This window comes from Plectropomus leopardus, chromosome 13 (assembly GCF_008729295.1).
Source record: "Plectropomus leopardus isolate mb chromosome 13, YSFRI_Pleo_2.0, whole genome shotgun sequence".
NCBI classification, from domain to species: Eukaryota; Metazoa; Chordata; class Actinopteri; order Perciformes; family Serranidae; genus Plectropomus; species Plectropomus leopardus.
The window spans coordinates 27,989,353-28,012,275 of NC_056475.1; the positions used below are offsets into that span (position 1 = coordinate 27,989,353).

General features: G+C 39.0%; 2 protein-coding genes across 2 annotated transcripts in view; one reads left to right on the forward strand and one right to left on the reverse strand.

Annotated features, from left to right (window-relative positions):
• The first annotated feature begins 1,365 nt into the window (after positions 1-1,365).
• On the forward strand, positions 1,366-5,861 carry LOC121952967 (CLOCK-interacting pacemaker-like). Its single transcript, XM_042499857.1, has 3 exons — positions 1,366-1,596; positions 1,828-2,006; positions 3,114-5,861. The coding sequence occupies exons 1-3, from the start codon at positions 1,404-1,406 to the stop codon at positions 4,452-4,454; spliced, it is 1,713 nt and encodes a 570-aa protein (XP_042355791.1). The 5' UTR covers positions 1,366-1,403; the 3' UTR covers positions 4,455-5,861.
• An 8,429-nt stretch (positions 5,862-14,290) lies between these two features.
• LOC121952794 (titin-like) overlaps positions 14,291-22,923 on the reverse strand; it is a 32,388-nt gene continuing 23,755 nt past the window's right edge. The window contains exon 14 of the mRNA XM_042499620.1: positions 14,291-22,644. Coding sequence (XP_042355554.1) covers positions 14,291-22,644 — 8,354 coding nt within the window. The remainder of the gene's footprint in view (positions 22,645-22,923) is intronic.

The window sequence follows — 22,923 nt, forward strand, 5'->3', positions numbered from 1 at the left end:
TATTCTTATTTCCAAATGGTCTTATAAATGATCCAAATGAAAGTTTGAGCTGCCAAAAAGCCCTTCAATGTCACTATAATGTGAGTTATGTTTATAATATTTTCTGTTGATGGATTTCTGTAGTTAGCCGTAGTGTGTAATACTTATATTAACTCACAAGCCCCCCCCCCCCTTTTGTAATTCTCTTTTTATAGGTTTATGTGAACGTACATCAACAAAATACACAATGAAGTGACCATGTAGACCTTTCAATCACGTAGAAAGGTTTAATAAATAAATGGATAGATAGATAAATAAGAACTAAATCAAATTTAAAAGAAAGAGAGACAGAAATAAAAGATAGAATGAACAGATAAATAGGTGGGAAAAGGGGGGTAATTAAATAAATACAATAAGATAAAGTAGGGTAAAAACAAATTAAGTCAAAAAAATATGATCTTTAGATAGGAGTTTTTGATGAAGTCATACTTACAGAGAATATGGGTGGCTAAGTCCAGTTTTTTAATAACTTCCAGCCTTAGTCAGATGACATTTAAAAAATGACAGGACAAGAAACTTATCGCAAAGATCACAGTTCTGTTAGGTAATGCCTTTCTTACGATTCTTTTTACCTTTCCATGATGGGTCATTTTTCAGCAGCAGCGCTGTTGCTTGTGAAATCAATGTTTATTTCACCACCATAAATGGTCTCCAGTGCTGTTTCCGTTAATTTGGCAGTACATCCAACCAGCCTCACAACTGCGAACCACATTTAGCCACCCCACCCCACCAGCATCTTCGCCTGCGAAACCGTCTGAGGCCAATGACCTGGACTGCTGATGCAATAATCAGTTTGCAAAACCAAAGAATTTCTGCACAAACAGTCAAAAACTGTCTCAGGGAAGCTCATCTAAATCTCGTCCTCACCAGGGTCTTTATGTGACAACAGTTCATCAACGTAAATGGAAGTTTGTGATTCACTGAAATGTGGTGTCTGGCACATACTGTAATGCGAGCCACATACAAATGACTTTTTATACTTTATACTAAATGACAGCAGAAACACCAGAGACAGCTATCAGCAGGAACCACAAAGATAACTTTGCCATCCGTTGGTCAAAGGACTGGTAAAGTGACTGTTGGGACAAGTTGACATAAAGTCGGTTTGTCCTTTTTACTTGTAGTAGTTGTGCTTAAAGTGGAAACCAATATGTGGTATTCAGCAGAAAGCTGATATTGGTTAATCATTATGTTGTGTTAATATTGTGTTATGACAATATTTCAGATTTTTTCTACTTGTGCAAAAATGCTTAGCCACCTGGTAAACCCAGCAGAATGAGACAGAAAAAGCAATAATCTACACGTCTTTACGATCCAGTGATGTTCATCTCGCAGTAAACATTTGTTTACTTTAGAGGTCTGGAATGCTGAAGGAACGTTTTGGGGAGAGGGCTGCCCGTAGCACCTCAAAGACCGCCAAGGATAAGAGTAACAGCGCCACCCTGCGGGCGTCCCAAGCTGGCGTCCGCCGGGAGCAATCAGGAATGGGTGACATGAGCAAGCGCATGCTTAGCTGTGACTCGGAGAAGGACTCCGAAAAAGACTCAGGATACTCAGGTGAGCTAATTTCCATGTGTGGACACGGACTCCATGAATACGTAGCATGTCATTCACTTATAAAGTATTTACAGGAGAAAAAGATTTTTTTTTTCTTTTATGATGTCATTGCTGATTAATGTGCTCAGGTTCAACTAACATTGATCTGAAACGGCTGACATGGTACTTTATATAAGTATTTCTTTGCATCCTGTTTATCTTCTCTTACCCTTGGTTCTCCCTCTCCGCCAGAGGCTGGCTCTGACACTGTGCACACTGATGTCGATGACCAGCGCAGCAGTGTGAGCGAACCTCACAGGCAAAGCAGCAAAAGCTCAAAAAACAACAGTGTGAATGCTGTCGGCCACGAAATGCCTCCTTATGAGGAGCTCACTCCCATTTATGTCATCAAAAACCTGGTGGTCAAGCCGGTGAGATATTCAGCTACACATAGCAACTTGCTTTTTTTGGCATTCTTCTCTGTCCCATCATAGCCAGAGATTTCTGTACATTATATTGCAGTTCAGAGCAATAGTTCTGAAATATACTGAGCAGTTTATCGCTGTTTAATTGGATGATTATTTTCCAATTTGATTTACTATAACCCTAAAGGGAAAATTTGCCATCTTTTATGTGGATGAGTTCTCCTGCTACGTCTACCAGGATGCATTGCGTGTGAGCCTCTGATGCCCACAGCTATTACTTTGTTGACCAACACAGTGTAGCCAAGGTTTCTAAGTTGTGCCTATACTTTAACAGATAACAAAAAACAAACAAAAAAAAACAAAACAAAGACGCTCTTCAGTCTGAACCAATGTGAACCAAAACGCCAACAGTCTCCACTATTTTTCACATTATCCATGCCAGCGCATCACCGCTTTGTTCTCACAGGTTTGTGCATTGCCAGTTTATATAGTGACAGAAGGGGTTACATTTTCAAAACATTACACTTTAGAACCCGATTTCAAAAGTTTGTGTTTCCAGGCCCCCAAAATGCAGTTGGTATGTGAATGAAAGGCCAAACCACAGCAAAAGTTTTAACATTTCATGTAAGAACCATTGCCATGTAAACTGCCCCTCAGTCATTCAGGTCATGGTAATTCTGAGTGCTATATCATAGGCAAATGGACTTTCTGACTATTTTGGACTTGAGTTTCTTGAGGATGTTTTACTTGTCATCCGATAAGCTTCTTCAGTTCTGATCCTGTTTTGTCTGCATCGCAAGTTGAAAGTTTGGAAATGCTTCTGAACCTAAGAGGACTCTCGGGTGAGAGGTGAAACATCTTTACGAAACTCAAGCAAATTTTACAAGAATACAAAACATTTTTTTCATTATTATTGATACAAGTTTTACCTCTGTTTACTTATTTAAGAGCTACCTTTATTTAAACCATGTGGTTATTATATTTTGTCAGGTCTTTTTTTCTCAGTTATCACTTTGTGACTGTAACCTCCTCCCCATCTTTTGCTCTTTCCTTTATTCTGGTCTTTGATTGCTGAACACATAAAAACCCGCTCACAACCTCCTGATGGTACAGTCTACACCGGAGCAGCTTCTGCATAGCCCCCTAGCTTGGGGTGGAGGTTGGCACAGCCTTACCAATGCCAAAGCGCCGACCCAGCTCTTACTGATCCGACAGCCAACGATGCCTGCCCCTTCTTCCTCCACACCGACTACCTTATCCAGTCTAGCTGTGTCACAAGGCCCAGTTACGAAAGGAAACAGCCGTAGCAGCAACCAGAATCACAGCAGCAAGAACTTGTACCTTCCCATCCTGAATTCTTACCCCCGCATTGCCCCCCATCCCAGGAAGGAGAGCCATGAATCCAAGAGTGCCACAAGGGTGGAGGGGGTTAAGGAGAGTGGAAGTGAAGGCCAGAGTCAGAGCAAGAGAGTGTGCATTGAGGAAGAGAAAAGAGAGGTGGTATCTACCACCAGCAACCTCCTGAAGCCCCAGCAGCAGCATCAGAAAGAAGGTAGAGTTCATCCCCACTCCCAGTACAAAGGCAGAGGAGGGCACAGCTCCTTTACCAGCTCATCTCATGGCCCGCTGCCCAGCCACCCAACCTCTAGCACCCAACACAAGCCCCACCACTGCCAACCAAGCTCCAGCTCTGAGAGTATGGGCTCCCCCTCTGTCTCCAGCTCTCAGACACACTCACCACCTTCTTCCTCCGACTCCCCGCCATCCCTCTCTCCTTCCTCCTCATCTCCTTTTTCCTCCACGGCTCACAGTCCATATCGTCTGGCTCCAGACAGCTCATCCTCACGCCACCAACGTTTCCTCAACACAGCTGAGATTCTGAAGCAGTCGGGCCTGCTGGCCATCACGCTACGCACCAAGGAGCTGCTGAAGGAGAATACCGCCACCGAGAGAGAAATCGCCCAGCTGCGTCAGCACACCAAGCTCCTGTGCCAGGTCGCCCAGGCCAACCAGAACGGGAGCAATAAAGGTTCGGACAGTCTTGACAGACTTTTTGTGGCCATGTCTGAATCAGGCTCTTACCCCAGCTTAGACATAAATCAACTGAAAGCACTCAGCAGCAGCAGCCACCAGAGCAAGACAAGAAGTGAGAAAGACAAAGAGAAGGATAACAACATAAGAACCACTAAGACACACAGCAACCCATCGCAGAGCGGTTCTTTACACAACATAGACGATGGAACATCACCACCCTCTCCGCTATTTGCTCCTTCGCCTGACACAGAAGAAAGACAGCTTGCTGACAGTCCTCTGGACCCCATCTCCACCTCTCTATCTGTTTCTTATTCCAGGTCTGTCCCTGTGCAGGGATTCAAAAACGACATTACGGACAAGGAATTGAATGATCTCTCTATGTTGCCAGAGAGTTCAACATACAGTAATTATCTTCTCTAGCTTCCTGGGGAGGAGCACGTGGATCTGTGACATGTGGACCTAGCAACACAGGAGAACATGGGTTTTGTTTTAATTGACTTATCGCTAACCCCAGCCCCCTTGGCTCATTCGGCCAAACAATCGGCGTGCTGCCTGAACTATCATCTAGACATATCAAAAAATGCTATACAGAACTTTTGGGGACAGAAGCTCCTTATCTCACACAGAAGCCATCGAAAAGGTCTTCACTTTTCTGTGGTGTTAGCGTTAGCCAGCCTTTGCTTTCTTTGTGAAGTTACAACTAAGCTAACTTTAAAGGTTTTCAGTTGGATGGGCTTTAACTACAACCTTTTGCTACACCGATGTCCATTTGTCAAAGAACAAAAATACTACGATTAAAATGAACAGATGACATGATGAGCTAATGAAGTTGGTCATAATGTTAGCAGCTGTTATCTAACTTGAGCTAACGTTACCCAGCAAAGTTTGCTGTAAGTTGACATTATAAACAATGCGGCCGACATAATGTATGAGGTTATATAAACTTGAGACTTTGCAGCAAATTTAGCTAACACTATGTTGCCTTACCTTAGAACAAATCCAGACATCCTTGTTTACCTTCTTTACGTGGAGCTCAGCTTAATCCAAAAGAGACGCAGGTTTAGGGAACGGGATAAAATACACTCCATTCTCTAGCCTCTCAGGATACCTTGTATCAGTGTTGCGTGCACCCTATCCACATCATTTGAGCATTTTTCAAGTTATAACTGCATACATTGAAATCTACCCCAGGAAAATCAAAATTTCTAAAGCTTTTCTACAGAGGTCTATGAGCCGGATGTCTGAGTGCATTGTGTAGCTGAAGGAAATGTGATTGGCTCGTGGCGTTCAAGGCGGGGCTTAGCGATAAGTCAATTTTGCAAAATGTCAGTGTGAAACTAAATATGACTGGTGGAAAGGTTAGAATGAGGATTTTCTTATTAAACAAACTGTATAAAGGTGAACAAGATTTATATATTTTCCTAATTTTAGTCAGGGATTATTCCAGGTGTGCATTTTTCATCTGTATGTCATCTGTATTGTCTTCTGCAGACATGTCTTATCATTCAGGTCACATTCACAGTCAGCGATGGATGTCTTTGATGTGTTGTGTGTAGGGCTGACAAGCTTTCAGTTGTCATTATATTATTCTACAATTGTTTTGGCACAGTTGTCATAAAGTTTCAGAGTGCAATACTCTTAATATAAAGAGACTTCTTATTACCTCACCACTTTTGCCACAGTGTGTGTAGTTTAATGTTAAACGCTCTCTAGAATGACTGTATTACTGTACGTAACTTACTGTATTTTGCAAATTTACCGTAAATTTACAGGGGATGTAAATATCTAAGGCTGGATATATTGAATAAAAACTGAAACATGAACAAATGCAGTGAAGAACTGTCACACCATTTTATTTTGTAATAATGTAGATTTATAATAAAATCAGAATTTTGTCTACATTGCTCAATATTTGCAGTAACAGACCAAACTCAAAAAATACAGTCGGAAGTCATTCTCACTCTGCATCATTTCAAATGCTGCCTTCTGCAGAAACCGCACATTTGGTTTCTCATTGCTGTTTGTGTAATTGTGGTGAAATGACTGCTGTAGACTAAGTTTAAATAAAAATGACTTAACTGTTTGACAAAATTATTTGATAACTACCATGTTATTTTAAAATCAATAATAATTCAAATTCAGTGTTAAACATAATTTCTTTTGATGCTCAGATAAACTCAGTGATGTATGCAAAAATGCTTGCACCGAATGTGTGTCATGAGAGATTTTAGGCCATATATAGCATTTATTAGATTTTTGCACATTTTTTTTGTAAAATGTGAGCCAAAGCAATTGTAAAATGTTGTAATTAAAGTATCAAAGTAAGATAAGACAGCACCCCCTGGCAGTCTCAATTCTAGACTAAAACTGAAAAACTATGATTGTTTTTTGTGCTAGTTTGGGAATTCACAATCTTGGCACTATCATGATTAGTCTGTATGTGAAGTATGTAACTTGCAGTTGTCCACTGGACCTCCATGTGACTTTAAGATGTGGCTCAACTGCGAAGTTACAAATGAACAGAGACTTGGAGTTACACCTGAATGACTCCGGTGTCCAATGATCATCTGATTCACAAAATTGGTCATCTATACTTGGGACATCCTGCCTAATGTATGCTTATATTGTATGCTGTAGTTTTTCTTAAAGGATTACTGAATGAAACTACTGATATTCAGATAGTTGTATGCTCTTGCTTGGCAGTGCATTATTGTAGATTATTTGCTTTTCCCTCTGAATAATATGTTTGAATGTCTGTGTGTATAAAGGGGTGTGTGTGTGTGTGTGTGTGTGTGTGTGTGTGTGTTAATGAGTGTGTACAGATCTTTGATTTGCCTGTAAACAAGCATTAGGGTTGTAGAGATTTTATTATATATTTAATTAGTGATTAATTGTAGAAAATGGACACATAAGTGAGCAGATAAATGGCAAAAGAAATGGAATATCTTCACATGCTCTCAAACAAATCCTTCAACAATAAATCTGCTCTGATTCATGAACACTTTTGCTTGTATCAAAGTATTGCAATTTATTGTATTTCTTGTAATTTATTGTTTCACATTTGGTGAGGTATTCTATAAACCCATTTGGGTTTCTAACCTCTCCAGCACCAGTTTTTCTGTATTCTTTTTGACTTGTTTTCTGTTACTGTTTTAATGGTGGTGTAAATAAACAAATAAATTATAAATATAAATAAAATGAATGAAAAAAAGAATAACGCAGTAACTGCGGTGCGATTAAGGTGCGATCATAATGCGCATTTTTTTTTTTTTTTAAATCGCATTAATGGAATGCTACAATTTTGTCCAATCAGCGCATGCTCATTTGTAGTCAAGCCGCGGCAGCAGCTTCCTGCTTCCTCCCATTAGCAGCGGTGGTGCCGGTTAATTTCTTATATTTAATTTCCTTATAATATATCCATGGATAATTTTAGTGCAGGTGCTACGGGGGTGCTAATAATTTTAGTGACAGTGCTTTCAAATTTAGGATTTTGAATCATGCGCTGCAAACACCCATGATGCACATCCATGCCTCTGCACGCACACGCACACAATCCGAAATGCACCAGCAAGAGCAAAAGCAAATCTCTATGTTGAACAAATAAATAATAATTAATCTAATAAATAAATAACACAGAGCTGAGCACATACGCAGCAAGCGTCACATGAAGCAAACTTATTCAAGCCACACATACTGATCCATCCAGCGCTTGTTAAAACTCCTCTGCTGGTTGCCGAAAGGCCTTAGGGGATATTTGTGGAGTGCTGGCCGTCTTGGACCCTCACAGGGGAGATGGCTAATATCATCGACGAAGCTATTGCCAGAGGAAAGCGCGGGCAGCTGCCCTAATATTTGTTTCTTTATTGTTGTAATCATTTGAATTGTAATGATTATTAAAAACATTAACCCCCTCGGCGCCAGCTAGACGCAGTGGTGATGGAAATAATGACATGACTGCGCTTTTGAATAGCTCCTTTCACTTCGGAAAAACTGCCTGTGGGTTCAGTGACAAGCCAAAAGTCATATGTTACTTGTGTCAGAGTTGTGTTTTTTTTTTCCGAGTATGAGCCCTTATCAGCAGCGGAGCACACAGGTGACTGATGTCAGCGGGCAACCGTGTCTTCAAAGATGGCTAGCACTGTTTCAGGATGTGAGAGTCGCCATTAACCCTTAGAAGACACGAAATTCCAAGAAGTTAACTCCAGCGCTGCTAAATGCGAAGAAACTGACTGCAAACCAGCATTTTGAGTCCCGTGAGTGATTTAACCTGGCTTCAGTGAGTAGAAAGTTATGCTAGCCGCTAGGCTAATTTAGCTAGCAATATAATATGTCATAAACTTGTGCTAATAATGTTAGCATTATAGCGGGGAAAATGTGTGAAACAAAAGAAACAAAAGTGTTTTGTCTGTTTATCTTGCGAGTTATAATGAAGTCGGTTTGTCTATTTGTGTTTGAAACTGTCATGTTTGATGTGTATATTAGGTGTATTTTGGTGAAGCCTAATCAAACTTCACAGAAACCTGAGTAGTGTTCAGGAGGTGTAGTTCAGGGGCGATACAGACACACTATGACACAAGCTATTTTGAAGGTCTATTAAACATTTTATTAGCTTGCTTTAAAGTTTACCTCCCTGCTGAAAAAAAACTGGTCAACCAGTTTAACCATCTTAAGCTGGTCAAGCTGGCTGACCAGCTTTTTGACCAGTTTAAGGTATGTTTTCACATCATCTTTACATGGTTTAGCTGGTGCTACCAGCTTGTGATGATCACTCTAGTTGGTTTATACATTGGACTTCCTGTAAAATTGAAACTAAATCCATGTCCTTGAGCATGCAGAAATAACAGTGTCATGAGGAGGAAGTATGAAAAAGCAAAGGGCATAAATTAAATAAATAAATTAAGTCTTCTGTCATGTGTTATGCATAAAGATAAATGTGCTCAGCTTGACAAGCTGGTTAGACCATCAAAGACCAGCTAAAACCAGTCCTAAGGTAAGCTATGGAAATTTGTATGACTTGTCAATAGGCAACTAGTCTGCCTTGCACACCTGTCATGCTGCAGAGGTCCACTGAGAGATATATTTCCATAGTGCATCAGTCAGTCACCCAAGACCTGCATTTGTTGTGAATATAGTAAAATGGGACTACAGAAATGAGACTAAAGGAATACATGGACTTTCTCCTTCTCTGTCCGTGCTGGATTTCTGGGATGGGAAGAGATGACAGGGCTCTGTGTCAGGATCTTTGGCTGTGTTAGCTGACGGTACAGATGAAATCAAGCTCAGTATTTGAAATAAAATGAAAGCTCAATTACTGTCAGTTCACTTCTTCTCCCAGTAGGTGGCAATGCTGTCCAGTATATTTATAATATCAAGTTATGAGCAGAGAGGGTGCAGTGTACATTCATCATGGACATCCTTATTCATTAAGTGAATGAAATGTCATTACTGGACATGAAAAGACTGTATTTGCACAACATATTTGATTGTGGAAAGGGTTAATATTGTTTTCTTATATTGAGACTTGTTGAACAGCAGAGAAACCAATAAGCAGATTGCCATCTTGTTCTTTTCGCTGCTCTGTTTTAATATTGTTAGATAGTGATAAAATGTGCACAGCGGCTTTAAGTCAACCATGCTCGTCTGAGTCTGCAGTTTTGCTTGAGTGTTGTATTTTTGGAGCCAGAGGTGATCATATTCAGGTGAGAGGCTGGTGCTGTTAAGGAGCGAGGCAAGGGGGGGGGGTCTGACCAAGAAGCTGAGAGCACTGTTGGCAGCCTGTCACTCAGTACTGCCCATTCTTAATTATATGCAACTTTAATCCTTATAAAAGTTTAATCAGATGAGTTGTATAACAATTCACTCCAATACAGTTGTCATGGATGTTGAAATTAGTTATAGAGCCTAAACCTGTCTTTTGTACCGGCCTGTAAACATGCTTATTTCCACTGTAAAGTAATAATCATAAATACAGTTTCCCCCTAGTTTTTTAGTTTCTCCCCCCTCCCACATTTTTTTTACCAGTTTAAAAAAAGTTTTCTAAAACTACTAATGTCTTGCAGTTTGTGAAAAATGTATAATCAAGTTGTTCATTGCCTTTTACTCATGTTTTTGAAGGAAATCAAACCAATTTACTAAATGTTCAAAGGTTGAGGTACTTCCTAAAGGCATCTGAAAGCAGCACAAGAAAAGTGATGTTGCTCCAGGTTTCAAAGGGTTAAATTTGAATATTGTTGTACTGTTGTACAAAAATCTGGTATCGGAGTTTCTATATCAAAGTGTGTGAAATTAATTAGGTAAATAATCAAACACAAGTACATTTTTTTTCCACTTCACACAACCTTTATTTACATTTACATTTATAAACTATGTGAATAATATATGCAATATTTTGTTTCCATGAATCTAGACCTTGAAATGCCTACAATATATTTTTTAAAAAAAGTTCACAATTCTCTTGAATACAATATTTTTGTTTTACTCAGAATTATAAAATATTTCCAAAGCATCACAGAAGCACAATAATGTAATAGACGTGGGTAGACTAAGACATTGAGACCTACTCTGCTGCAGGTCGTATCTCAAAACCACCACATCTACAGGCCATGCTGTCATCGCCCCTCAGCTCTGGAACTCTTTGCCTCAATATCTTTAAATGACTGTAAGATAGCATGGTAAACATGTCAACTCTTACAAAGAAGAGCAAGAAAAACAAAACAGCAACAACAAACAATTGTGTCAACTTGGCAAAGTCAGTTCTTAAATATCTTAGATGTTCGGTTATTTGTTGATATTGGATTTTTAACTTTAATACATTACATTTAATATTTTTATATGAAGGATTGTGTCTTTGCAAACAGCAAAACTGATAACTAAGAGATCACTCTTCACACACTTAATATGGCTCAAATGCACTATTATATCTTATTTTGCTAACCAACTACTGGTATTGTATATATGCAAACAAACATGGTGCAATAGCCAGTCAGAGTAAAGTGTGTTTCCAGACACACAAGCATAGCAAATTTTGCACTCTGATCTGCTAAATACCCTGACATTTTGAGTTATCATTTAACTTTTTATGAAGAAAGTTTAAAAAAGTGTTAAAAGTATATTAAAATTTCACTCAAGCATTTAAAAAAAAAAATCAAGTAGGAACACTAATTCTTCAAATGTTCAGCTATCTGAACTGCCAAAACAAAAGCATGCCCAAACAGTGTGACCCTAACCCTAAAAAAAAAAATACTCTTCCAAAAATGTTTAGGGGTTATCTTTGTGTTACAAGTGGTTCAGTCAATGCTTTTTTCTTTTATCTGTATGACAAAAACATTGAAATGAATCATGATGGACCTGTCCCTCATTTGTCCCCCTCAGAGGCTTGCTTGCAGCAGGCACAGCAGCGGCAGCAGCACCGATAGCAGTAATGCTGGAGCTGACCAAGGAGTCTAGTGGAGGTTTCTCCATCTGCTTCTGTTTCTTCTACCCTCAGCTGCTCATGATACATTTTGGAAGAAACTTGTTCTGTCACCTGCACTGTCGCATGCCCTGTGGTTGTATCGACCTGGAATGTTTGATTAGCTTTGTCGCTAGTTGTCACTGTCCGAGACGCTTTTTCTTTGCCAAGTTTTTCAATCTCACTTAGCATCTGAACCTTCAGTTGCTGCAGCCCTGTGTATTTTTCATCAAGTGTCGTGAGGTCTCTCTCGCGGTCACTTTGGGATGTCGTGTCCTCACTTAGTCCTTTGTTAAGCTTCCTGTCCGACAGTTCCTTTTCTGTCTGTAGCCATGTTTTCTTACCCAACTGTCTGATCACCTTCAGTCTTTTCTCGAGGTTGTTTCTCATCTCAGTGCTCATGCGCTTCATCCGATCGATCTCCTTCCGTTCCCTATTAGTGTCCCTCCAGATCTTCCGCAAACTATCTCTTTTCCGTGTTTTTTCATCTGTTAAACCATGGTGTGTTGAAGCTGACTCAGAAAGCACTGCAAGCTCCTGTTTCTGCTCACTTTCTAGTTCGTCATCCTCCATCAGCAGACCTTTCCTCTCAGTTTTCAAGTATTTACCTTTGCTTTCCTTTTCATGTTTATGTCCCTCAAATTCTTCAGTTTGGATCGCAACATCTGACTGAAGGACACCCACCCATTCTCTCACATCCTCAGTTTGTACAGCCTTGTCAAGCCCGATTGTGACCACAGGTTGCTTCTCTTTTCGTACCAGTTTATAATAACCAGTCATCTTATCAACCACTTCAGTACACTTGTGGTCCAATATTGAGTTCTGTTGGAGCATGTCTTCATATTTCTTTCCTAATCTGTTCATATTCATTGTAAAGTTTTTATGTGTCCGTTGATTCAGCTTTTGAAGTTTTACTGTCAGACTTACCAGGGAGTGCATTAACCTGGTGAGCCGCTCCTCTCTTCCTTTCAGCTCAGACAGTTCTCCTTTCATCCTCCTTTGCTCATTTACAAATATTTCTCTCTCACTTTCTAAAGTTGTCCTCATTTGAAACAGTTGTTCTTTTTCTTGGTTCATCTCAGCAAACTGACAGTCTACATGCTCTTTTTTCTTTTGTAGCTCCGATTTTGTGATCTCCAATTTATCTCTTTCCTCTTCTATGTCGTGTAGCGCTTGTTTTATTGTGTCACTTTGTTTCAGGATGTCAGACCTCGTCAACTCCAAGTCCACTTTCTCCTTGTCCATCGTCTCGCTCTCTCTGTCTAGATCCTTTCTGTCTTGTTTCAGCGCTGCCTCTAGTGTAAGATTGTGTTTGTCCAACAACAATTCTTGCTTTAGTTGCTTCTTCATTCCTTCTGTAAGGGTGGCAATGTCTGACGTCATACATATCAACCCTTCCCTTTCTCTCTCTAATATCTCAGTGTAACATGACATATTTTCTTTCTGTTTATTCAGATCTTCATGCTTTTGCTCCAGAACATTGATCAGTTTCAGTATGTCTTCATTGTTTTGTTCAAGTCTGATAATTTTGTGTTTGGTGTCCTCACTCATCCTTTCATTCAGCTGTTGAAGTTTTTCCCTCAGAGTTTCCATTGACTTCATTTTATACAAGATTTGATCATCTCTCATTTTCAGCTCAGACCTTTCTGCCTCCATTCTCTCCTTTTCGTTATTGAGTGTTCGCCTGTCCGTGTCAATACCACTCATCATCTCATTGACTTGTTCTCTCTCTTTACTGATAGATTTTGCGGCAGCTTCAACCTCTTCTTTCTTATTTTTCAGATCCTTCCTCAAAAGTTCAAGTTCTTGTCTTTCTGCCAGTAACATGCTTCTGTTGTTTTCCAGTTCTTGTGTTTTCTCCTTGATTTCTGCATCTTTGATATATAATTCTTTTTGTTTCACAGTAATAAAGTTCATCACGTTCTGAATGCTGTCCTTTTCTGACTGGACCTGAAGGGCCGTCTCTTTAATCTTACTTTTCTCTCTGCTTATCTCATCCAAGATGCTACTGATGTGTTCTCTCTCATATTTTAGGTGAGTCATACTTTTGGATATTGCTGGTATCAATGTAATGAGGCCTTGCTTTTCTCTTTTAAACTGTTGAATGTAACCAGGCAACTTGTTTTCACCCATATCAAGTTCTCTTTGCTTTTGCTCCAACAAAATGCATAATTTTTGCATGTATTCAGTTTGTTCTGCTGATCTTTGCATTTTGGCTTTTAGAACTTGTGTTGTTTCACTGAAATGCTTGAGTTTTGCTCTCAGAGTTTCCATGGTTTTCAATTTACTATTTAACTGATCAGCTTTCATGTTCAGCTCAGATAGTTCTTTTCTTCTTTCTTCATCATTTGAAGGCACATCTCTCTCCCTGTCAAATTCAGCCTTCAGTTTAGTGACTTCAACCTCTTCTTTCTTCTTGTTGAGATCCTTCCTCAACAGTTCCAGTTCTTCTCTTTCTGCCAGTATACTGTTCTTACTGGTTTCCAGTTCCTCTGTTTGTCTTGTGAGCTCCTCATCTTTGAGGTCTTGTTCTTCTCTTTTTAAGTTAATCATGTTCATGGCATTCTTAAGTTTGTCTCTTTCTGTCTGAAGCTGAAGGGTCAGATCTTTAATGTTGCTTCTCTCTCTGTTTATCTGATCAAAGTGACTGTCTATATCTTCTTTCTTCTTTTGTAGCTCAGACTTTGTGATTTCCAGCATGTGTCTTTCCTTTTCCATATCTTGTAGGGCTTGTTTTAGTGTGTCACTTTGTTTCAGTATGTCAGACTTCATCATTTCCAAGTCCAGGTTCTCTTTGCTCATACTGTCATTCATACTTTTCTGATCCTCTGTCTCGGGGCATCTCTGTCTCAAGTTTTTCACCCTCTTGTCTTTGAAATACAGGCTTTATCTTTCCCTGATCTTCCATTTCATTTGATTGGAACATATCTGATATCATTGTGATCAGGCCTTGTTTTTCTCTTTTGAGCTCTTGTATGTAACCAGGTAACTTGTTTTTGTCTTCATCAAGTTCTGTTTGCTTTTGTTCCAATGCGATGCACAATGTTTGCACATCTTCAGTGTGTCGTACTAATTTCTCCATTTTTGATTTCAGAACTTCTTGTGTTGTTTCATTGAAACGTTTGAGTTTTGCTCTAAGTGTTTCCATAAATTTCATTTTGCTATTCAGTTGATCCACTTTAATGTTCAGCTCAGAAAGTTCCTTTGCTCTTTCATCATCATTTGAAATCAGTTCCCTCTCCCTGTTAACTTCAGCCTTCATTTTAGTGACTTGTTCTCTTTCACCTCTAACGGTGTTCATGGCAGCTTCAGCCTCTTCTTTCTTCTTGTTGAGATCCTTCCTCAACAGTTCCAGTTCTTCTCTTTCTGCCAGTATACTGTTCTTACTGGTTTCCAGTTCTTGTGTTTCTCTCATGAACTCTTCGTCCTTGAGTTTTTGTTCTCCTTGTTTTAAGATAAACATGTTCATGGCATCCTCAAATTGCTCTCTGTCTGTCTGAAGCTGAAGGGTCAGATATTTAAGGTTGTTTTTTTCTCGGTTAATCTCATTGAATTGACTGTCTGTATCTTCTAACCTCTTTTGTAATTCAGATGTTGTGATTCTCAGTTTGTCTCTTTCCTCGTTCATATCTTGTAACGCTTGTTTTAGGGTGTCACTTTGTTTCATGGCAGCTTCAGCCTCTTCTTTCTTCTTGTTGAGATCCTTCTTCAAATGTTCCAGTTCTTCTCTTTCTGCCAGTACACTGTTCTTACTGGTTTCCAGGTCCTGTGTTTGTCTTTTGAACTCCTCATCCTTGAGTTCTTGTTCTTTGTGTTTTAAGATAATCATGTTCATGACAGTCTCAAGTTTGTCTCTTTCTGTCTGAAGCTGAAGGGTTAGATTTTTAAAGTTACTTTTCTCTTTAATAATCTCATCAAACTGACTGTCTGCATCTTCTTTCTTCTTTTGTAGCTCAGACTTTGTGATTTCCAATTTGTTTCTTTGCTCCTTCATATCTTGTACCAATTGTTTTAATGCATGACTTTGTTTCAGGATATCAGATCTCATCAGCTCCATTTCTAATTTCTCTTTGTTTATTGATTCATTTTCTTTGTCCAGATTCTCTCTGTCCTGTTTCAGCTTTGCCTCCAGTTTGATAAGGTGTTTCTTTTCCATCATAGCCTCCTGTTTCAATCCATTTTCAATTTCTTGTCTCTGAATGACAATTTCTGACAACACAATCCTCAACCCTTCTCTTTCTCTCTCTAGTATCTCAGTGTAAACTGACATATTTTTTTTCTGTTTATCCAGAGCCTCAAGCCTTTGTTCCAAAACACCAAACAGTCTCAGTATTTCTTCATTGTTTTGTTCCAATCTGATGATTTTGCTTATGTCTACACTCATTTTTTCATTCAGCAGTCGAAGTTTTTCTCTTAGAGGTTTCATTGACGTAATTTTATTCAAGAGTTGATCTTCCCTTATTTTAAGCTCAGACCTCTCTACTTCTAGTCTGCCCTTTTCATTCTCGAGGATTTGTCTGTCGACGTCAGTCCTACTCTTCATCTGACTGACTTGTTCTCTTTCTTCACTGATTTTGTTTATGGCAGCTTCAAACTCCTCTTTTCTCTTGTTGAGATCCTTCCTCAAAAGTTCCAGTTCTTCTCTTTCTATCAGTAAACTGTTCTTGCTGTTTTCCAGTTCCTGTGTTTGTATTTTGTACTCCTCGTCCTTTAGTTCTTGTTCCTCTCTTTTGAAGATAATCATGTTCATGGCTTTCTCAAATTTGTCTCTTTCTGACTTAAGCTTTTGGGCCAAAACCTTTATGTTGCTTTTCTCTTCACTGATCTCATCAATCTGACGGTCTGCATCTTCCTTCTTCATTTGAAGTTCACATTTTGCAATTTCCAATTTGTCTCTTTCCTCTTTTACATCTTGCAAAGCTTGTTTAAGTGTGTCACTTTGTTTCAGGATGTCAGACCTCATCAAGGCCAAGTCTACTTTGTCTTTATACATAATCTCACTCTCTCTATCCAGATCTTCCTTTTCCTGCTCCAGCTCTGCCGTCATTTTAATAAAATGTGTCTTTTCCATCATAGCCTCCTGCTTCTGTTGATTCTCAATTTCTTGTCTCTGAATGACAATTTCTGACAACACACTCCTCAGCCGTTCCCTTTCTCTCTCTAATATCTCAGTGTAACCTGAAATATTTTCTTTCTGTTTATCCAGATCCTCATGCTTTTGCTCCAAAACACTGAACATTCTCAGTAGTTCTTCATTGTTTTGTTCCTGTCTGATGAATTTGCTATTCATGTCAACACACATCCTTTCATTCAGCTTTTGAAGTTTTTCTCTCATTGACTTGATTTTATCCACAAGTTGATCCTCTCTTTTTTTCAGCTCAGAACTTTCTGCTTCCATTTGGTTCCTTTCATTCTGGAGCATTTGTCTGTCCATGTCAGTACTACACTTCATCTGACTGACTTGTTCTCTCTCTCTACTGATGGTTTTCATGTCAAGTTCAACCTCCTCTTCCCTTTTGTTGAGATCCTTCCTCAACAGTTCCAGTTCTTCTCTTTCTGCCAGTATACTGTTCTTACTGGTTTCCAGTTCCTGTGTTTGTCTTGTGAGCTCCTCATCTTTGAGGTCTTGTTCTTCTCTTTTTAAGTTAATCATGTTCATGGCATTCTTAAGTTTGTCTCTTTCTGTCTGAAGCTGAAGGGTCAGATCTCTAAGGTTGCTTTTGCCTGCATTAATCACATTGAACTGACTGTCTGCATCTTCTTTCTTCTTTTGCAGCTCAGATTTTATGATTTCCAATTTGTTTTGTTCCTCTTTCATGTCTTGTATTGCTTGTTTTAATGTATCTCTTTCTTTCAGGATGTTAGACTTACTCAGCTCGAAGTCCAGAATCTCCTTCTTCATCATCTTATTCTGTTTATCCAGATCCTCTCTGTCTTGCTTCAGCTCCACCTTCAAATTTTCAAGATATTGTTTTTCCAATTCAAATTTCTGCTTCCATTGATTTTCCCTGTCTTTTCCCTGGATGATCATCTCTGACAGTATACTTGTCAGATTTTCCTTTTCCTGCTCTAACAGCTCAGTGTTATGAACCAAGTTATGTTGCTGTTCACCTAGAGCTGCAAGATTTATTTCCAATACAGTGTACAGCTTTAGCACATCTTCATTGCTTTGTTCCAGTTTGATGGTTTTGTGTTTCATTTCTTCACTCATCCTTTCATTCAGTTGTTGAATTTTTCCCCTCAGAGTTTCCACTGATTCTGTTTTTTCCAAGAGTTGATCTTCTCTCATTTTCAGCTCAGACTTTTCTTCTTCCATTCTTTTCTTTTCATTCTCAAGCATTTGTCTGTCCATGTCAGTATTACTCTTTAACTGACTGACTTGTTCTCTTTCTACAATGATGGTGTTCATCTCAGCTTCAGCCTCTTCTTTCTTCTTGTTGAGATCCTTCCTCAAAAGTTTCAGTTCGTCCCTTTCTGCCAGTATACTGTTCTTGATAGTTTCCAGTTCTTGTGTTTGTCTTTTTAACTCATCATCCTTAAGTTTCTGTTCTTCTTGTTGAAAGAAAAGGTCATCTCTTTCCACCTGAAGCTGAAGAGTCAGATCTTTAATGTTCCTTTTTTCTCTATCAATCTCTTCAAACTGACTGTCTGCATGTTCTGTCTTCTTTTGTATCTCAGACTTAGTGACTTCTAATTTGTCTCTTTCCTGTTTTATATCCTCCATCACTTGTTTTAATGTGTCACTTTGTTTTAGGATGTCAGACCTCATCAGCTCCAAGTCTGTTTTTTCTTTGTTCATTTTCTCACCCTCTCTGTCCAGATTCTCTTTCTCTTGCATCAACTCTGCCTTCAGTTTCATAAGATGTGTCTTTTCCAACAAAGTTTCCTGTTTCAGGTGATTTTCATTTTCTTCTCTTTTAGTGACAATATCTGATAACACATACTGCAGCTCTTGTCTTTCTCTCTCTAATATCTCAGTGTAACCTGACATATTTTCTTTCTGTTTATCCAGATCCTCAAACTTTTGCTCCAAAACACTAAACAGTCTCAGCACTTCTTCACTGTTTTGTTCCAGTCTCATTATTTTGTATTTCATGTTTACACTCATCCTTTCATTCAGGTCTTGAAGTTTCTCTCTCAAAATTTCCATTGATGTAATTTTATCCAAGAGTTGATCTTCTCTTATCCTCAGCTCAGATCTTTCTACTTCTATTCTGTCCTTTTCATTCTTGAGCATTTGTCTGTCCATGTCGGTACCACTCTTTATCTGATTAATTTGTTCTCTTTCTCCCCTGATGGTGTTCATGGCAGCTTCAACCTCTTCTGTTGTTTTGTCAAGATCCTTCTTCAAAAGCTCCAGCTCTTGTCTTTCAGCCAATACATTATTCTTTCTGGTTTCCAGTTCCTGTGTTTGTCTTGTGAGCTCCTCATCTTTGAGGTCTTGTTCTTCTCTTTTTAAGTTAATCGTGTTCATGGCATTCTTAAGTTTGTCTCTTTCTGACTGAAGCTGAAGGGTCAGATCTTTAATGTTGCTTTTCTCTCTTTCAATCTCATCAAACTGACTGATTGCATATTCATTCTTCTTCTGAAGCTCAGACTTTGTGATTTCCAATTTGTTTTGTTGCTCTTTCATATCTTGTATGGCTTGTTTTAATGTGTCACTGTCTTTCACGATGCCAGACCTCCTAAATTTCAAGTCCATTTTCTCTTGTTTCACAATGTCTCTTTCTCTGTCCAGATCCTCTCTGTTTCTCCTCCATTCTGCCTTTAGATTTTCAAAAGATCGTTGTTCCAATTCAAACTTCTGCTTCAGTTGGTTTTCCTTTTCTTCTCTTTGAATGGCCATGATTGACAGTATATTTCTCAGCCTTTTCTTTTCTTGCTGCAAGAGCTCGGTGTTGGGAAGCATGTGTTCTTGCTGCATATTTAGAGCTGCGAGTTTTTGTTCCAACACAGTGTACAGCATTAGTGCATCTTTGTTGTTTTGTTCTAGTCTGATGATTTTTTCTGTCATGACTTCACTCATCCTTTCATTCAGCTGCTGAAGTTTTTCTCTCAGAGCTTCCACTGCTTTCATTTTATTCAAGAGTTGATCTTCTCTTACTTTCAGTTCAGACCTTTCTCTTTCCAATACGTCCTTTTCATTCTGAAATGTTTGTCTTTCCATGTCAGCACTGCTTTTCATCTGATTCATGTTTTCTTTTTCTACACTGATGGTGTTCATGGCAGCTTCAGCCTCTTCTTTCCTCCTCTTGAGATCCTTCCTCAAGAGCTCCAGTTCGTCTCTTTCTGCTTGTACCATGCTCCTGTCATTTTGCAGTTTTTGCACTTGCTCCTTGATTTCGGCAAATTTGAGAAATAGTTCTTTTTGTTTCAAAATAATAAATTTCATCACGTTCTGAACTTTTTCCCTCTCCGATTGAACCTGAAGGGCCGTCTCTTTAATGTTATTTGATTCACTGTTTATCCCATCGAGGAAGTGGTGGATGTGTTCTGTCTCGTCTTGTAGCTGAGACATTGTCATCTGAAGCACATCTTTTCTCTCTTTCAGTTCTTGTATGTCTCGTTCTAAGAGGTTAACTTGCTTCTTCATGTCAAACCTCATCAGCTCCAATTCCAGGTTCTCTTTGGTCATAATGTGATGGACACTTTTCTGGTCTGCTCTCTCTTGAGTCATCTTTGTCTTATATTCATCAGCATCTTGCGTTTCCAAAACAGCCATCATCATACCTTGAGTCTCCATTTCATTTCTGTTTTGCAACATTGCTGACTTCATTGTGAAAAGACCTTGCCTTTCTCTTTTAAAGTCTTGAATGTAACCAGGCAACTTGTTTTTGTCTTCATTGAGTTCTTTTTGCTTTTGCTCCAACACAATGCACAGTTTTTGTACAGCTTCCATTTGTTGTGTTAACTTTTTCATTTTGGTTTTAAGAACTTCTTGTGTTGATTCATTGACATGATGGAGTTTTGTCTTCAGAGTTTCCATGGATTTCATTTTACTATTTAACTGATCCATTTTCATGTTCAGCTCAGACAGTTCTTTTGCTCTTTCATCGTCATTTGAAAGCATTTCCCTCTCACCATCAGTCTTCATATCAGTAAGTTGCTCTCTTTCACCACTGATGGCTACGTCAACCTTTTCTTTCTTCTTGTTGAGATCCTTCCTCAAAAGTTCCAGTTCTTCTCTTTCTGCCCGTACTCTGTTCTTACTGGTTTCCAGTTCCTGTGTTTGACTTTTTAACTCCTTGTCTTTGAGTTCCTGTTGTTCTTGTTTCAAGTTAATCATGTTCATGGCGTTCTTAAGTTTGTCTCTTTCTGTCTGAAGCTGAAGGATCAGATCTTTAATGTTGATTTTCTCTGTATTAATCGCATCCAACTGACTCTCTGCATCTTCTGTCTTCCTTTGTAACTTTGACATTTTGACTTTTAAAGTGTCTCTTTCCTCTTTTAGATCTTGTATAGCTTGTGTTAATGTGTCACTTTGTGTCAGGATGTCAGACCTTATCAGCTCCAAGTCCAATTTTTCTTTATTCATGATCTCACTCTCTCTGTCCAGATTCTCTCTGTCTTGCTTCAGCTCTGCCTTCAGTTTGATAAGATGTGTCATTTCCAACAAAGCTTCCTGTTTCAGTCGATTTTCAAGTTCTTGTCTATGAGTGGCAACATCTGACAGCACACTCCTCAACCCTTCCCTTACTCTCTCTAATATCTCAGTGTAACCTGAAATATTTTCTTTCTGTTTATCCAGAGCCTCATGCTTTTGCTCCAAAACACCAAACAGTCTCAGTACTTCTTTATTGTTTTGTTCCAGTTTCATGATTTTGTGTTTCATCTCTTCACTCATCCTTTCATTTAACTGTTGAAAATTTTTCCTAACATTTTCCATTGCAGTGATTTTATCCAGGAGCTGATCTTCTCTCATTTTCAGCTCAGACTTTTCTTCTTCCAGTCTGTCCTTTTCTTTCTCGAGCATTTGTCTGTCCATGTCAGTATTACTCTTCATCTGACTGACTTGTTCTCTTTCTACAATGATGGTGTTCATGGCAGCTTCAGCCTCTTCTTTCTTCTTGTTGAGATCCTTCCTCAACAGTTCCAGTTCTTCTCTTTCTGCCAGTATACTGTTCTTACTGGTTTCCAGTTCCTGTGTTTGTCTTGTGAGCTCCTCATCTTTGAGGTCTTGTTCTTCTCTTTTTAAGTTAATCATGTTCATGGCATTCTTAAGTTTGTCTCTTTCTGTCTGAAGCTGAAGGGTCAGATCTTTAATGTTGCTTTTCTCTCTTTCAATCTCATCAAACTGACTGTTTGTATGTACGTTCTTTATCTGTAGCTCAGACTTTGTGATTTCTAATTTGTTTCGTTCCTCTTTAACATCTTGTAGGGCTTGTTTTAATGTGTCACTTTGTTTCAGGATGTCAGCCTTCATCAGCTCCAAGTCCACTTCCTCTTTGTTCCTAAAATCTCTCTCTCTATCCAGATCCTCTCTGTCTTGCTTCAGCTCTGCCCTCAGATTTTCAAGATATTGTTTTTCCAACTCAAACTTCTGCTTCCATTGATTTTCCTTTTCTTTCCTCTGGATGATCATCTCTGACAGTATACTTGTCAGATTTTCCTTTTCCTGCTCTAACAGCTCAGTGTTACGAACCAAGTTATGTTGCTGTTCACCTAGAGCCACAAGTTTTTCTTCTAATACCGTGTACAGCTTTAGCACATCTTCAGTGCTTTGTTCCACTCTTACCATCCTGTTTTTCACATCTTCACTCATCCTTTCATTCAGCTGTTGTAGATGGTCCTTCAAGGTTTTCATTGATTTGATTTTATCCAAGAGTTGATTTTCTCTCATTTTCAGCTCAGACTTTTCTTCTTCCAGTCTGTCCTTTTCTTTCTCGAGCATTTGTCTGTCCATGTCAGTATTACTCTTCATCTGACTGACTTGTTCTCTTTCTACAATGATGGTGTTCATGGCAGCTTCAGCCTCTTCTTTCTTCTTGTTGAGATCCTTCCTCAACAGTTCCAGTTCTTCTCTTTCTGCCAGTATACTGTTCTTACTGGTTTCCAGTTCCTCTGTTTGTCTTGTGAGCTCCTCATCTTTGAGTTCTTGTTCTCCTTGTTTCAAGTGATCATTTTCATCCCATTCGTAAGTTTGTCTCTTTCTGTCTGAAGCTGAAGGGTCAGATTTTTCAATATATTTTTCTCTCTATTAATCTCATCAAACTGACTGTATGTATGTACGAAGTTTTCTTTATCTGTAGCTCAGACTTTGTGATTTCTAATTTGTTTCGTTCCTCTTTAACATCTTGTAGGGCTTGTTTTAATGTGTCACTTTGTTTCAGGATGTCAGCCTTCATCAGCTCCAAGTCCACTTCCTCTTTGTTCCTAAAATCTCTCTCTCTATCCAGATCCTCTCTGTCTTGCTTCAGCTCTGCCCTCAGATTTTCAAGA